Below are 15,885 nucleotides of genomic sequence, written 5' to 3'. Positions count from 1 at the left end.
TACGGGCGCCCACCACCTCGCCCGGCTAATTTTTTGTATTTTAAGTAGAGACGGGGTTTCACCATGTTAGCCAGGATGGTCTCGATCTCCTGACCTCGTGATCCACCCGCCTCGGCCTCCCAAAGTGCTGGGATTACAGGCGTGAGCCACCGCGCCCGGCCTCATCTTCCCATTTTTTCTAACTCTATTTTACTATTGCCATTCGTGCAATGACTAAATGCTATTCAGTCCTCTTCAAAATATCCAGGACACAATTTTTCAAGCCGTAAAATGAGTAGAAGAGAGGGGAGGGTTGCTACACAATTTCCTCCAAGTGAGTCTCCTACAGCATAACAGCTGGAATGTGGCATCTTGTTGAAATGCAGATTCAGATTCAGCAATCTGGGGGCGGGGCTCCCCAGTAATGCCAATGCTGCTGGGTTAGGGTTAAAAAGCAAGAGTCTACAGCATCTAAGTGACCAATATCGCCCATTTCTCCCTTCAGATTTTTTTTTTTTTACTGCAGCCTCAACCATAGGGATCACTACACTATGTGGACAGCACTGGGAACAGAGAGGTGGGCATGGGACACACGGCACCCTGTGCATCTGTTTGAGGCCAGGCCTTTGTTGGCTCATGGTACAGCCTGGCTGTCCCCCAGGGGAGGAAGGGGATTGCTCTTAGGAAAGCGGGTTGTAATTTCAAGCAAGGCAGCACCAAATCTCCCAGTGCACATCCTTCATAAAAAATCTTGCTTTCAAGATGAATTCTACAGCTCTTTCTGGTCAGGTTTCAAAGAGGTCCTCATCCGGAATGGGGTACTCAAATCTAAGGATGTGGAGACCCTGCCCACGTGCAGCAGGCCTGGTAGAGTCTTCAGAAAGAGTAGTCAGGGCCCCTGGCACCAGGGTCCTTGTCAGCCTGGAACTCTGGAACTGGCAGGTGCTCCCCTTGACAGAATTAATTTGTGAATTGATAGAAAAGAAAGAAAGAGAGAGAGAGAGGAGGGAGGGAGGGAGGGAGGGAGGAAAGGAGGAAAAGATAGAAAGAAGGGAAGGAGAGAGGGTAAAAGAAAACAAAACAAAAGCTATACAATCATTAACCAGTTTGAATGAACTTTTCCAGTGTCTCGGACAAGAGCATTTCCTTCAAGGACACACTCTCCTTAGGGGGAGAAGCGACCTACTTTTTCATTCAATGCCTCTTCTGGGAAGAACAGACCTCCTCTTGATCCTCCACAATGGCTGGGGACTTCCCCCACCTCCACCTGCCCTTTTAAACAGCTACTATCATCCATCCATCCATTCATTCCCACTCATTTACCTCCCAGCATTCCAACCACAAGATCTCTGTGTTTTTACCCAAATTACCATATGGTTAGCATGAAGCACAAAACCAGAAAATATCAGGTCTTGCTTACTCCCCACCACACTCTAAAGATAATCTTCTTTGACAAGAACTTGGCTAGCGATGCCATTTGTCACAATAAGACGCAGCATGTCACACGTTCTGCACAGCCCACGTCAATCCTTGAGGTGCCTTCACTACTGTTGTGGGACAAGCCCAGGCCCTGCTAAAGACCAAAGAAACACTTTGCTTTGGCCTAAAGCCCAGACCCACGGTCCAGAGCCTCCTGGCCTTAGGGGTGAACTCTCCCAACATCCACTAGTACCATGGGAGCTCCTATGCAACCCACAGCCCCCTGTAAACATGGAATTGCTGTGAATGACAGGAACACCCCCAAAGCAAAGTCAACTGACACTTAACGTACTTTAGAGAGAATACAAGACATTAAAATACAAGTGCTGAAAATCCAAGAGTCAATTAAAATACAAGTGCTAAAAATCCAATGATTTCCATTCCAAACCCAAGCTCTCAGTACACACACACACACACACACACACACACTCAAATTCATGAACTCTTCTCAGAAAAAAAATATTTAATAGTAAAGGCTTTAAAAAAATATGACAGAAGTCCACATAATTGGCCAAATAGAAGTTCCTTCACACAAGTCCAATAATCACATCTTCTTTATATACTCACAGTGAGGGTCTTTTTGTTTTTTGGAAGGCAGCTTTTCAAATGTGTTTATTAGAATGCATGCTGACTTTGCTATAATTAAAATACAGTTATGCTGACATCCACTGCCCTCATTAGCATGCATTTCTTCCCGGAGGTTTTGTCAAACCTTCAAAAAATCCTTTTCCAAATAGTTATGCACAGCTGATTGCCCATCAGGCCAAGGCCCCTGGGCTTTCAGAGAGGCATCCACTGTGAAATGCACTCTGGCCCCGACCACAGGCACCAGGTCACCCACCACTGGCCGCAGCAGTGTGTGAGCACCAGCACCCCTACGTCTTTGCCACTGCCCTGCTCGCCTGAGTATACCCCTGAGGATTGAGGGGCTCTCCCACAGATACTGCCTCACCATGAGCAGACCCAGGGCAGTGGGCAAGAAATCGAACCTCTCTTCTAGGGTGGAAGGAGGGGTGTCTTCTACGAGACACGAGTCGCCACTCAGCCTTCAACTAGCTTTACTCCTGAGTCTGAGCGGTGAGTTTAAGAGCAGCCAGAGCATCCACATAACATGTCTCCCAACTGGACCAATGAAGAGCTCAGCCACCATTAGAACTGTAAGGCACCCAGCACCCCCCACCGCCTCGCTTCAGCATCTGCGAGGCCTGTACCCTGAGGTCCCTTGCTCTCGGGCCCCTCTGCTCCCTTCGCCGGGACAGCCAGAGTCCTACCTGCTCGTGGGGCCACTTCGGCCTCTCTTCTGGGGTCCTGGTCTTGGGCTTGAAGCCTCTCTGGGGGTCTCCGGGGTGCTTGGCCTCGGGAAGGAGGTTCAGCGACTTGGGCCTCGCCTCGTGCCTGCTGGGGCTGCAGCTGGCCTTGATGGGTGGGCAGGCCTCTGCAGAGTCCGCAGGGCCTGGCTCAGGCCCATGCTCGGGGCTGGCCTCACTGGCGCTGGTGATGCTGGTCATGCTCAGACTCATCTTGATCTCTGCCACGATCTGGTCGATGTCCTCCTCCTGGTCCTCCAGGTCCCCATCCCCGCGCCTCAGGCGGTAGGGGGAGGCACCGGTGTTCCCGTTGGCCTCCTCGGGGTAGTAGTCCTGGTAGCCCTCTTTGCTGGAACAGTAGTGACCGTCTTCTTCCTGGTCATGGGCCTCAAGGACGGAGGGCTCATCCTCTGGAATGGGCAGTTGGCCATCTGGGTAGTCCTGGCTGCCTTCAGCCTCGTGGCTGTGGGGGTGCGGGCCCGCCGAGTCCGTCCACTCCTCCACCGCCTCCTGGCACTCGTCAGTGTCCACAGGGTGCGCGCCGTGGGCCAGGTACTCCTCCCCGTTGCAGTCCATGCCCTCCAGGTAGCTGTCGTCCTCGGGGCAGTAGCGGATGTAGTAGGTGATGCCCTCCTCCTCCTCAGGGAGGCCCTCGTCATAGTCCTCCTCCTCAGAGGTGTTGTTCACGTAGTCGGAGCTGGAGTCCCCATCGGGGCTGTGGTTGTGGCACTCCCGTTCCTCTGGCGTGGGGCTCTCTGGCCGCAGGGCAGCCAGCTCCAGGCCCTCGGGCACATAGCCCTCCAAGGGCAACTCCACATCCTCGCTCTCGGCCTCCTGGCTGTGAGGGACAGGAGCCGGTCTCGCCCTATGGTCCAACATGCCGCTCCCCACGCTCTCAAGCTTCCGGTGGGCCATGGCAGTCGCTCACGCAGCCATCATCACCCAGAGGCAGCCACTGTGGGGAGGAACATTGGGAAGGGCAGAGTCAAAACCCCACAAAGCCCAGCCACGTGTGGGGCCACTTCACCACAGCACCTCCCACCACGTTCTCCCACAGCAATGTGAGGGCACATCCATTCAAACAGTACGCCATCCCCACCCTCGCTGACTCATCATCAGAACAACATGCATCCACACCAAGGAGAATGAGGGCACACAGAGCTCCAGGAAAAGCAGTCAAAGGAGGCACCAGCAACTCGCCAGGACACCTGCCTCTCCCCAAGAACCCACCGGCTGACTCCTGACTTCTCACTCAGTTTGGGTAGCCCAGGTGACCAAGACAAATGGTCATAAGATCAGGTTGTTTGCTCTCAAGAAGAAAACGAGCAGCTTTCATTCAGAAGACGTAATGAGGGCCGGGCGCGGTGGCTCACGCTTGTAATCCCAGCACTTTGGGAGGCAGAGGCGGGCAGATCATGAGGTCAGGAGATCGTGACCATCCTGGCTAACACGGTGAAACCCCGTCTCTACTAAAAATACAAAAAATTAGCCAGGCGCGGTGGCGGGCGCCTGTAGTCCCAGCTACTCGGGAGGCTGAGGCAGGAGAATGGTGTGAAGCCGGGAGGCGGAGCTTGCAGTGAGCCGAGATAGCGCCACTGCAGTCCGGCCCTGGGGGAAAGAGCGAGACTCCGTCTCAAAAAAAAAAAAAAAAAAAAAAAAAGAAGACGACATAATAAGGACCAATGAGGAAGGACATTAACTCTTCTAAATCCATGGCCCCTCAAAGACTATCTTGGGTCCCTTCCACTTCAGGCTTATCCCATCCTCTCCCTCCTCTTCCTCCTCAAACTGAACAATGTTCACAGAGGAACTGGATGTGCAAGAACCATCCAGGCTGAGCAATGTGCAGAATAGCTCAACACAAGTCCCCAGCATGGCAGGCTGGAGGGCTCAGGAGTGGGGACAGCACCGCTCAGCCATGGGGAGAAGAGGACAAAGGGTGAAGCTGCAGCCTGCAGGTATCGTGGGGTGACAGGGCAGCTGCAGAGACCTGGAAGGCCAAACTGGGAGAGGGCCTGGACACAGTGCCCAGGACTCTGAACTTTATCCCCCAAACCACACTGCTATGGCCTTAATATGTCCCCCAAAGTTCATGCATTGGAGACTTAATCCCTAATGCAACAGTGTTGAGAGGTGGGACCTTTAAGAGGTGATTAGGTCATGAGGGCTGTGCTCTCATGAATGGATTAATGTCTTTATCTTGGGAGGAAGTTCTTTATTGTGAGAGTGGGTTTGTTATAAAAGTGAGTTCAGCTCTCTCTTGCTCTCTCTCTCACTCTCCCTCACCTTCTCACCTCTGCCTTGGGATGACATAGCAAGAAGGCCCTTACCAGATGCTGACACCTTGACCTTGGACTTCCCAGGCTCCAGAACTGTGAGAAACAATCTGCATTCTTTATAATCACCCAGTCTCAGGTATTCTGTTATAGCAACAGAAAACAGACTAAGACGTACAGAGTCACTGAGCAATTTTCAACATTTTTTCTTTTAGCCCTGTCTCTCTGGGCCTGGCATGGGGACAGAGGCTAGAGGCAGGGAGACCAGTGAAAAGGCTATTCTCTCTTCTAGGGGAAAGCAAGGGGCTAGCATCAGGAAAGTGGCACAGAGGATGTCCAAAAGTTTGCTTAATGTTCTACTTCTTTTTTTTTTTTTTTTTTTTTTTTTGAGATGGAGTCTCACTCTGTCGCCCAGGCTGGAGTGCAGTGGCACCATCTCGGCTCACTGCAAGCTCCGCCTCCCGGGTTCACACCATTCTTCTGCCTCAGCCTCCCAAGTAGCTGGGACTACAGGCGCCCTCCCACCATGCCGAGCTAATTTTTCATATTCTTAGTAGAGACGGGGTTTCACCGTGTTAACCAGGATGGTCACGATCTCCTGACCTCGTGATCTGCCCGCCTTGGCCTCCCAAAGTGCTGGGATTACAGGCATGAGCCACCGCACCCAGCAACATTCTACTTCTTCAGCTAAGTGTTTCCCCAAATGTTTGTCATATTCTTTAAACTGTACTCTTACATTACACATGCCTTTTTGCTTGCATGATAGTTCAATTATTTAAAAAAACATATTCCAGTAGTCCAGTTAAGACCTTGCATACTTGAAAATGTTTAAAATGGTAAATTTTTTATGTCTATTTTACTGCAATTTTTAAAAAGATAAAAAAGGAGAGCTTAAACTAAAACAGTAGAGAGGACAGTGGAGAAGTGGCTCAGCGAGCACCTTAGGTGGCAGAAGCAAAGGGATCTGGGCTCAGATGGGAGCAGGGAGCGAAGATGAAAGAGGAGCTATCAGTGACCCTCAGCAGTCACTGTCCCGGCTCTGATCTTGCCTTCCTGTACCTCCTCTTCCCCTCTTGTCTCTTTAGTTTAGGCCACAAACTCAAGGCCTTCCATATTGTGTATCCCCCAGAGCTCCAAACACAGCACCTTGTTTGTAGTGGTGCCCAAAACACATCTTGTTATGAGACTGAGTGTACCAGATGGTCACAGTTACAGCAGTATGAATATTCCCAAAAGAATGAAGAAGGAGATAATTATTTCATCCAGTCCAGACACTCAGAGTGTGGGCACAATTACTGATGGAGCCACATGCTTCCAACGTGTGAATTCACTCCAAGGACACTTGACATCTAAAGAAGCAATGTTTACTCCACCACCTGCAAAGGCTTGTCCATGGCCGTGTGTCAGGAGCATCACTAGTATGCGGAGCAATTCACAGCACTCCCCCTAGAGTGGCCCACAGACAGCAAAGATGTCCCACACCAGGAAAACTGTCACTGAGATGGACCCTGCAGGGCCTGTCACCCCATTCCCAAACCCTGAAACAGGACAATTCGAAAGAGCTGTTCCCCAGAAGAGGGCAAGGGGCCAGCACTCACTAAGACATCTGCAACCCATATGTGTCAGAGGACACATCAAGAACACTGAGCTGCCTCAAAGACCACACATAACTTGTCACCAGATTTCTTATCTTCACAGAGGACAGCCAGCCACGAGAGACAGGCTGCAGGAGTGATGTCAGGGACTTAGCAACCACAACTCTCAGACACAATCTCCAGTAACTACATTCCTCAAGATGGTCTCTCAGAAGCATGTGCTGAATGCAGCTGCTAACATGCAACCAGACATCCATGTCTTGACTGTCAGGACAGCAAAGGACAGATGGTACATCACTGGCACATGAGCACACAGCTCCCATTCCTTGCATAGCGGTGCCATCTCTATGGCATCCCTGTATCTCGCCAGGCTCTGACACCAAGCTCTGCACATTGAAGGTATGCACATCCTTGTTAGAGAACAAACTAAAGTACACAGTACTCTTGCTATCTTAACTTCAAATTCTCTGTCATTCGGGGGGATAAAATCTGTAATACGCACATAGAAATATGTATACCAACACTAAATAAAACATTCTCTAGGCCAATATAAGACATAAGGACTAAAATACACATTACAGTAACATGGAACAGTCCCGATCCTATTAATATGTTATCCAAGTTTTCAAAAATGAAAACACTGAGGACATTGTAGGAGAACTGCAACAGAACCAGGAGTTTATTTTCCACTGGTGTTTCCCATTACCTCTCCAAGCCTTCAAATGATTTCACAAAAATTTATTCCAGATGTGTAACACTATGACAACCATATAATTTGGACTATAATTACTCAATTCATAACTTACCACTGCTTCCTATACTTTTTGCGTTTCTTTCTCTTGAACTATTTAGTGGGATTTCATTTTTATTTTGTAAAAATAATTGTTAGAGTCATTTTGTTTAGTTAGGAGGTAAGCCTTTTGTGTCTATAAAATGGCTCTGATCTCACATAGAATGATACCTTTGCTGGGTATAAGATTATTGCATTGTATCCTTTTCACAATAATTTGCTAACACTGTTCACTATCTTCTAGCTTACAGCCTCGCAGATGTGCACTTTAATACTGTTTAGATTCTTTTTACCTTGGTACAAAAATCTATTCCTTCTGTCTGGAAGCTGATACAATTACCTCTCCACTCTTAGAGCTCAGAAATTCCAGCAAACTATGTCTGGATAAGGGTCTTTTTTAATTTTATGAGGGTCTCATTAATTTTATGTGAGATTCATTTGGTGAGCCCTTTCCGAATCAAGTCCCACATCTTACTTTAGTTACAGGAAGATTCTTGCTATTTCTTTTTTATTTCTCTCCCTGATGGCCTTTTTCTCTTTCTGGAATATCTCTGAAATTTGCCCTCCAAATCACTTAACTTTACACTCATAGCACCCATTTCATATTTTTTTTCTGTGTGGTATAAATTAGTTCCTCCATTTGACCTTCCAAAACACTAACTCACTTTTCAGCAAGATGTGGCATGTGACCTGTCTTTGCTCTTGCTGGCAACAAAGGGCCCATGAGATACCAGTGCAGGTCTCTCAGCAACTGGTGGATAGCTGGGCAGTGTAAGATACAGTGGGAGATGATTTTATGGTGAGGTGGAGGCAGTCAGGGTGGTCATCTGGGACTTCACTGTTGAGATGTGAAGAGGTGCCTGTATTTTTTAGGTACGACAGAGATAGGCTGTCCTCAGCCAGATCTGCTTGCTTCCAGGGAAAATGTCCACCCTTCCTAGAGGCACAGGAATAAGGTGCTCCCCTGAAACTCCCTGAGTCGGTGTGCTGCACCTGCCCCTAGCTCCAGAAGTTCCAGACTTTTCATGCGAGGGGTCAAACCTCTTCCCTTGGAGCAAGCAAATCCAGTCGCTGTCTAGAATCCTTTATTCTTGACATGGAAATATTTAACCCATCAGAAAGTGTACACATACAAGGTAGGCAGCAGCTTCGTGTTCTCCACGATGGTTACCTCAGTGATTTTCAAGTTTTGTTACCCATTAAAAATCCTGATGCCCAGGTCACATCTCATACCAATGAACCTGGAATGTCTCAGATAGGAACTAGGCGTCAGTATTCATAAAAGTTTCCCAGGTGATTCCAATATACAGCAAAGTGTGGGCACCACAGCTTGACTCAGGTAACCCAATACCCTTTACTAAATAGACCATTCTGTTTCTCATGTTTTACAGTGACCAACCATCTCAGCTTTAACAATCAAAGTCTCATGTCCCAGGAAACCCTCAGTTCCAGAGGAACTGGGATGGCTGGTCACCCTGCATGTCATACACTAAATTCTTTTTTTTTTTTTTTTTTTTTGAGATTGAGCCTTGCTCTGTTGCCAGGCTGGAGTGCAGTGGTGTGATCTTGGCTCACTGAAACCTCCACCTCCCAGGTTCAAGTGGTTCTCCTGCCTCAGCCTCCCAAGTAGCTAGGACTACAGGTGTGCACCACCACACCCAGCTAATTTTTGTATTTTTTTTTTAGTAGAGATGGGGTTTCACCGTGTTAGGCAGGATGGTCTCGATCTCTTGACCTCGTGATCCACCTGCCTTGGTCTCCCAAAGTGCTGGGATTACAGGTGTGAGCCACCGTGCCCGGCCATCATACACTAAATTCTTACATAAACTTAGATCTGTCCCTGGACTTTCTAGTCTACATCGTTTCTATCTGCCCAGCAACAGTACCATGCCATTTTCATTATTATGACTTTAGAGCATATTTTAATATGACATAAGGCAAGTTCTCTCTCATTATTCTCATTTTTTCATCTTCCCCTACTATTTTCACATTTATTCTCCCAAAAGAACTTAGGAGTTAGTGGTTCCAAGTATTCCCAATATTCCATTGAAATTTTGGCTGGAGTAACTTTAGGTTATAAATTACTTTAGGGATTTTTTTTTCTTTTGAGACAAGGTCTCGCTCTGTCGCCCAGGCTGAAGTGCAGTAGCACGATCTGGGCTCATGGCAGTCTCTGCCTCCCGGGTTAAAGTGATTCTTATGCCTCAGCCTCCTGAGTGGCTGGGATTACAGGCATGTGTCACCACCCTCCGGCTAATTTTTGTATTTTTTGTAGAGATGAAGTTTTGCTATGTTGGCCAGGTTGGTGTCCAACTCCTGGCCTCAAGTAATCAGCCCACCTCAGTCTCCCAAAGTGCTGATTACAAGAGTGAGCCACCGCGCCCCGGCCTCAGAAATTATTCATACTCACAACACTGAGTCTTTTTACCCAATTTCACCCCAAAAAAATCTTCCTATTTATTCAAGCCTTAAATGTCTCTCAACAGCTTTGTAATTTTCTTTATAGCTGTAGACATCTCATATTAAGTTTTTTCTGAAATATAATATTTCTGTGGCTGTTGCGAATACATCTTCTCTTCCTTATATTTTTACCTGGTTATTGTTGGCATACAGAAAAAAAGATATTGATTTTGTAAAAATAGATTTTACTAAGCTATTTTTAAATCCTAATAGTTTTTAGTTGATAATGTTTTTCTAGGTAAATGATGTCACCTTCAGAAGTCACCATTTTGCTTCCCCTTTCCGGCATGTGGTCATCTTGTCCAACTACCCTGCCCTGCACTTCCCTGTGCAGTTAACAACGGCACTAAGAGGCACCATTGACTTATTCCTCATTGCAATGAAAATGCTTTCACTTTACGATGGCTGAACCAGGGGGAGACAAGGAATGCCCCAAAAACCCAAGAAATCAAAAAATAAATAATATTTTAATGCAATGCTTTAGAAATCAAAACTAATGCAAAATAAATCCATGATGAACAAAATATCAAAATTTTAAATGAAGATAGGATTGGTAATCTTGATTTTTCCTGTTGCCTCAGCCTGCAATATGGCTTGGCTGTGGACTAGTAATGATCCCGTTTTTCACCATGACTACATTGCTAGCGCTGGCTAACGGCAGCTCTTTTCCTGAGTTTGACACCACAGACATTCTGATCCAGTTCTCTTTCCCATGAGTACAAAGGGTAAGGGACCCACAGCAGCTGCCCAGGAAGGCAGCCACGTCTTCAAAGACTCCGCAGAATTACACTGAACCTACTGGGGCACTTTTGGTATAAGACAAAGAGCCCGCCTGTTAAAGATGAAAACTGAAGGTCCTTGTTTCAATTCAGACCTCTGTTTACTGTGAGGCCTGGGGCAAGATATTTAATGGAGAGATGGCCTTCCCCTCCTTAGGAAATTGAAAATGACAGTATGTGCCTGCAGGGCTTGAAGTGAGTTAAAGAAGAGAGTAACCAGTGCAGGCCTGAACTCCATAAACACTACATAAAGGGAGTTAAGGAAAATGTCAATGAAACGGTCCAGGAGAGATGCCTGATGAGGTGAATGTCTTGGATGGGAATGAGGAACTCTGCTGACACAGGTGGCTGGGAGTGACTGTGGCCAGGTGACACTGTCCCTGGCTGTGTATGCAAATTGCATCTCTGCAGTGGGATATGGGTGCATCTTGGAGGGACTGAGGAAAGCGGGGAGAGGTCCTTGTGGAAAGCCAAGAGTTACTCCTCCAATGCAGTGATTCGCCCACTTTGGTGGGCACAAGGCCCACCTGGAGAGTGTGCAGGTTCATGGCCCAAGATTCCAAGGTTGTGGGCCAAAGGCCAGGCAGGTCTAGAGCTGCAGGTGGTTCTCATGCTGGAGATCCAAAGACTGCACTTGAAAACTCTGCCCTAAGTAGATGCTTGCAGGTCTCTGATGACGGCCCAGGGAATCGATCTGACCTCCTTGTCAACAAATACAAGGCCCTCCCCGAGAAGCCTAGGCCCACCACATTCCAAGCCTTCTTCCCCTACTCCAGGGGGTGGACAGCAAGGACAACTGTCCCCAGCTTCTTCAAACAAGGGCAAAGGTGGGTGGCCTGGCAGGACGGGGCTATTCAGAGCACAGCAGATAACTGCCAAGACACAAAAGTGGGGTGTGGCCAAAGGGAGGTGAGAAGGAAAGGTGGGCAAAAACGTAGGTAGAAATAAGTGGTTCTTTCAAAGAAAGAGTTCTCCTACTGGATTTCTGGTATCTCATTTAGTTCACTAAAAGCATATTCCTGCAAGGAACTAACACATTGCCTTTTGCACAGAAGCAGTTTGCAGCCTGATGATAAAGAATTCCATTTAAGACACCTCAATGTATAAGCAACTTTTTCAGGAAGCCCTTTAGTGCCTGAAGGAAGGTCCCACATAGCTGCCAAATCCCACCTTTCCAGGCTGCCAGACTCTCAAAACGTCTGGTCAAAGAATCTCCAATTACTTTAACTGCATACTCCTTCTAGGGATACAACTGTTATATGGGGACAGCTGCCCTGTAGGAGGGCAGGAGAGAGCCGGAGATATGACTAATCATCTAGCACATCATTTGTGAAACTGATGTGGGCAGACTTCTGTACTCAGAGGGTGACTGCTTCTGAGGGTGCATTAATTCCCAGCAACGAGGACTATAATCTGTTTTGCTCTGTGTTCTTAACAGGAAATACAGAGAAGAATGGATGCCCACTCAGAGTTGTTCCACCCATAGAAAGCCAATGTTCGTTTGGTGGTTTCTTTCTTTCCAGTCTTTTATCTGTGCATCTCTTTTGCATAGCTGAGACCTTACTGTAAACACAGATCCATGTTTTTCTAACATGCGGTAAGCAACACAAGCTCTCCATAGGTATCATTTTAATGGCTACATCTTATTTCCCAGCTGAATAGATATCATCTGACCACTACAGACTGAATGTTTGCACCCCCCCCCCAAAATTTACATGTAGACATCCTGACCCCCAGTGTGATAGCATTAGGAGGTGGGGTCTTTGGGGAGTGATGAGGTCATGAGGGTGGAGCTCACGAGTGGAACTGTGCCCTTATGAAAGAGACTGCAGGCCGGGTGTGGTGGCTCACGCCTGTAATCCCAACACTTTGGGAGGCTGAGGCTGGCAGATCACAAGGTCTTGAGTTTGAGACCAGCCTGGCCAACACTGTGAAATCCCATCTCTACCAAAAATACAACAACAACAAAAAATAATTAGCCAGGCATGGTGGCATGTACCTGTAATCCCAGCTACTTGGGAGGCTGAGGCAAAGAGAATCACTCGAACCTGGAAGGCGGAGGTTGCAGTGAGCCGAGATCACGCCATTGCACTCCAGCCCAGGTGACAGTGTGAGACAAAGAAAGAGAGAGAGGGAGGGAGAGAGGAAGGAAGGGAGGAAGGGAGGAAGGGAGGAAGGAAGGAGGAAGGAAGGAAGGAAGGAAGGAAGGAAGGAAGGAAGGAAGGAAGGAAAAAAGAAAGAAGAAAAAGACCCCAGAGAGCTGCCTTGCCCCTTTCACCATGTGTGGACACAGAAAGAAGACGGCCACCTATGAACCAGAAAGCAGACAGACCTCACCAGACACTGAATCTGCCCATACCTTGATCACAGACTTCCCAGCCTCCAGAGCTGTGAGAAATAAATGTCTGCTGTTGGAGCCACCAAGTCTTTGGTGTTCTTTGATATAGCAGCCTGAGCTGACTAAGACACTAACTATTCCCCTGCTGAACCCACATTATGTCCTGGTTTTGCATAATAAGTAATGCTGTTTATTCTGTGTTTCCCTCAGAATATACTATAGGCCTTTTCTCCCCTCCCAGAGCCTTTATCCAGGACCCTTTGAAGCTGTCTTTGCTGCATACGTGTCAATCCAAGGCCCAGGTCCTCAGATGAGCCCAGGAGGGGTGTGGCCAGGAGAGAGTTCACCGTCTCTACAGTGGGGGCTGGGGGCTTTGCATTGCAGAGCATGTAATGCAAACATACTCAGGTCCTTTGCTTCTAGTCAATCATATTAAAAATAAATCCTGTACAACACACCATCTGGAAAGCAATTCAAATGTACAGGAGAAGCATGATTACCTGCTACATGTCCAAGAAAATGAGTCCCCATGTCCAGACTCAATTAATTCTACAACAGCACATAAATCAATAGCAAATGCGGCCCCCGACACCGTGCTCACCACTCGCCTCCTGAAACATTCTAATTAGATGTGAGACATAAAGGCTCACTGTCAACAATAAAGAGCTCCAGTGTCCTTATTCTAAACCATGTTTTTCTTTTGCATGGGAAAATAGCATTAGCTGGTGCTTAGAAGAGCTAGTAATATAGCAGACCAGATGAAAAATAGCTATTCAGTGACCACAATACAGGCTGGGTGAAAACGTATTATACAAATGAGAAACAGACTCAGCCAAATTGTTCCTGACACCAGTCTTGTCCCCCATTTGGTCTCACATGTTGTAAAGATAATATTATTTTGTTCCTTTCAAATATAATTTAGTTGCTTTCACTATACACTATACACGATGTGGGTCTGAACAATCCTGGAGAATGCTTGTATAATCATCCCAAATATTCCAGACAAAAGTCACCGAATAAGTATTTCACTTCAAGATCACAGGCAACCGCAAGCTCTGAAAGGACATTAATAAATTAATCTTCCAAAAACCATACTGATATCCAACACTGTCCAGCAAGGCTCTCTAACCTAGCTTAGGGTCACAAAGGGATGTGTTTCTCTTTGGAAAATGGCAGTGAAATGGACAAAAATATTGAGCACACACTAAACCTTCAATAACAGGATGCTAGATAAATCAGTGTTAGCACTTCCACAAGACAATTTTGTGGCATCTGAAATATTTACAAAAGGCTTAGCATGTAATATGCATTGTTATGATTTATTCACAACAAATAAAGATAGAATCAACTGTGAAGAAATGCATTAAGACGTTAGCAAGGGCTGCCTTCGAGTGATGGGACAATGGTACCTATTTCCTTCCTCTCGTCGTTCCTGGCTACGGTACTTCTACAGACAAATAACATAAAAAAGACGAGCACCGTGGACTGCAAGCCCTCTGCAGCCCGGGAAGCCTTGGGCAGCCATACCTGTCAGGTGACATTTCTGTGGTGGGAAGGGTGTTAAGTCTCAGCAGCCCTTGGAAGAGGCTTGGGGTTGATGTTGGGCCTAACTTCTTCCTTCTGGATATTCAATATGCTGGGACATCTGCCCCACTGCATCCTCATCTCAAAATAAGCAAAGGGCGATGATCTGCCCTTTAAATATCATTAAAATTGCTGTCAGACCTTCATCATCAATACTAGTCTCCAGGAAATGGCATTTTCAGTATCTCACAATGTAGTCCACACCTGAAAGCAGCATTAACGCTGTAACAGGAAAAGAGTAACTGTGTGCACTTCTGGCCTGGCAGGTATTTGCTGTTCTTCCTGGGTTACATCTAACAGTAAGAAGTCAACTCTCTCCCACAAGAACTTCTGGAAATAGTGGTGCCTTGGCAAAGTCTACCTCTGCATGCCATGTTTGCTCCTGGATGCCTCTAGGGGAAAAGCAGGGTCCAGATAAGAGTGCAACTGAACACCGAACATTACCAGCACTGACCTTTTTCTTAACATGCTGGAGAAAGGGGCACAGCTTCTGCAGCTGCCAGGACCCTGTGCGAAGAAGTACACTGCTAAATACACCCTCTACCAGATCCATCCTCAGAGACAAAGAAATCTGTCACCCCCAGAGAAGTGGCCACAAGACTCGAGGGGGAAAAATCTGTTTCTGCTTGTTGCCCTGTGATTTTCATACCTTTCTAGTCATTTCCAAGTGCATACAGTACTGTGTAAATTTAAAATAAGCCACATCCGTGTTATGGCTGAATTATGTCCCCTCAAAATTTGTATGTTTAAGTTCTGATCCCCCATACCTCAGAATATACTTTGTTTAGAAATAGGATCACTGTGGCTGGGTGTGGTGGCTCACTCCTGTAATCCCAGCACTTTGGGAGGCCGAGGGGGGCGGATCACGAGGTCAGGAGATAGAGACCATCCTCGCTAACACAGTGAAACCCCGTCTCTACTAAAAATACAGGTGGTGGCACGCACCTGTAGTCCCAGCTACTCAGGAGGCTGAGGCAGGAGACTCTCTTAAACCCGGGAGGCAGAGGTTGCAGTGAGCCGAGATCGGGCCACTGCACTCCAGCCTGGTGACAGAGTGAGACTCTTTCAAAAAAAAAAAAAAAAAAAAGAAAGAAAAGAAAAGAAAAGAGAAGGAAGGAAGGAAGGAAGGAAGAAAGAAAGAGGAAGGAAGAAGGAAAGGAAGGAAGGAAGAAAGAAAGAAAGAAAGAAAGAAAGAAAGAAAGAAAGAAAGAGAGAAAGGATTACTGCAGATATAATTAGTTGACATACAGTAATTTGGGTAGGCCCTAACCCAATAGGACTGGTGCCCTCTAAAGAGG

General features: G+C 47.1%; 1 protein-coding gene across 5 annotated transcripts in view; it reads right to left on the bottom strand.

Moving 5' to 3' along the window:
- The window catches only part of APBA2 (amyloid beta precursor protein binding family A member 2), a 229,211-nt gene that overhangs the window by 55,820 nt on the left and 157,506 nt on the right, over positions 1 to 15,885 (bottom strand). For all 5 annotated transcript variants that reach the window (XM_030814399.1, XM_030814402.1, XM_030814403.1 and 2 more), the window contains one exon: positions 2,730 to 3,720. In XM_030814399.1, the coding sequence (XP_030670259.1) occupies positions 2,730 to 3,680 (951 nt within the window). In that variant the 5' untranslated portion in view covers positions 3,681 to 3,720. The remainder of the gene's footprint in view (positions 1 to 2,729; positions 3,721 to 15,885) is intronic.

This window comes from Nomascus leucogenys, chromosome 6 (assembly GCF_006542625.1).
Source record: "Nomascus leucogenys isolate Asia chromosome 6, Asia_NLE_v1, whole genome shotgun sequence".
NCBI lineage: Eukaryota > Metazoa > Chordata > Mammalia > Primates > Hylobatidae > Nomascus > Nomascus leucogenys.
This window is presented reverse-complemented; position numbering and strand designations above follow the sequence as displayed.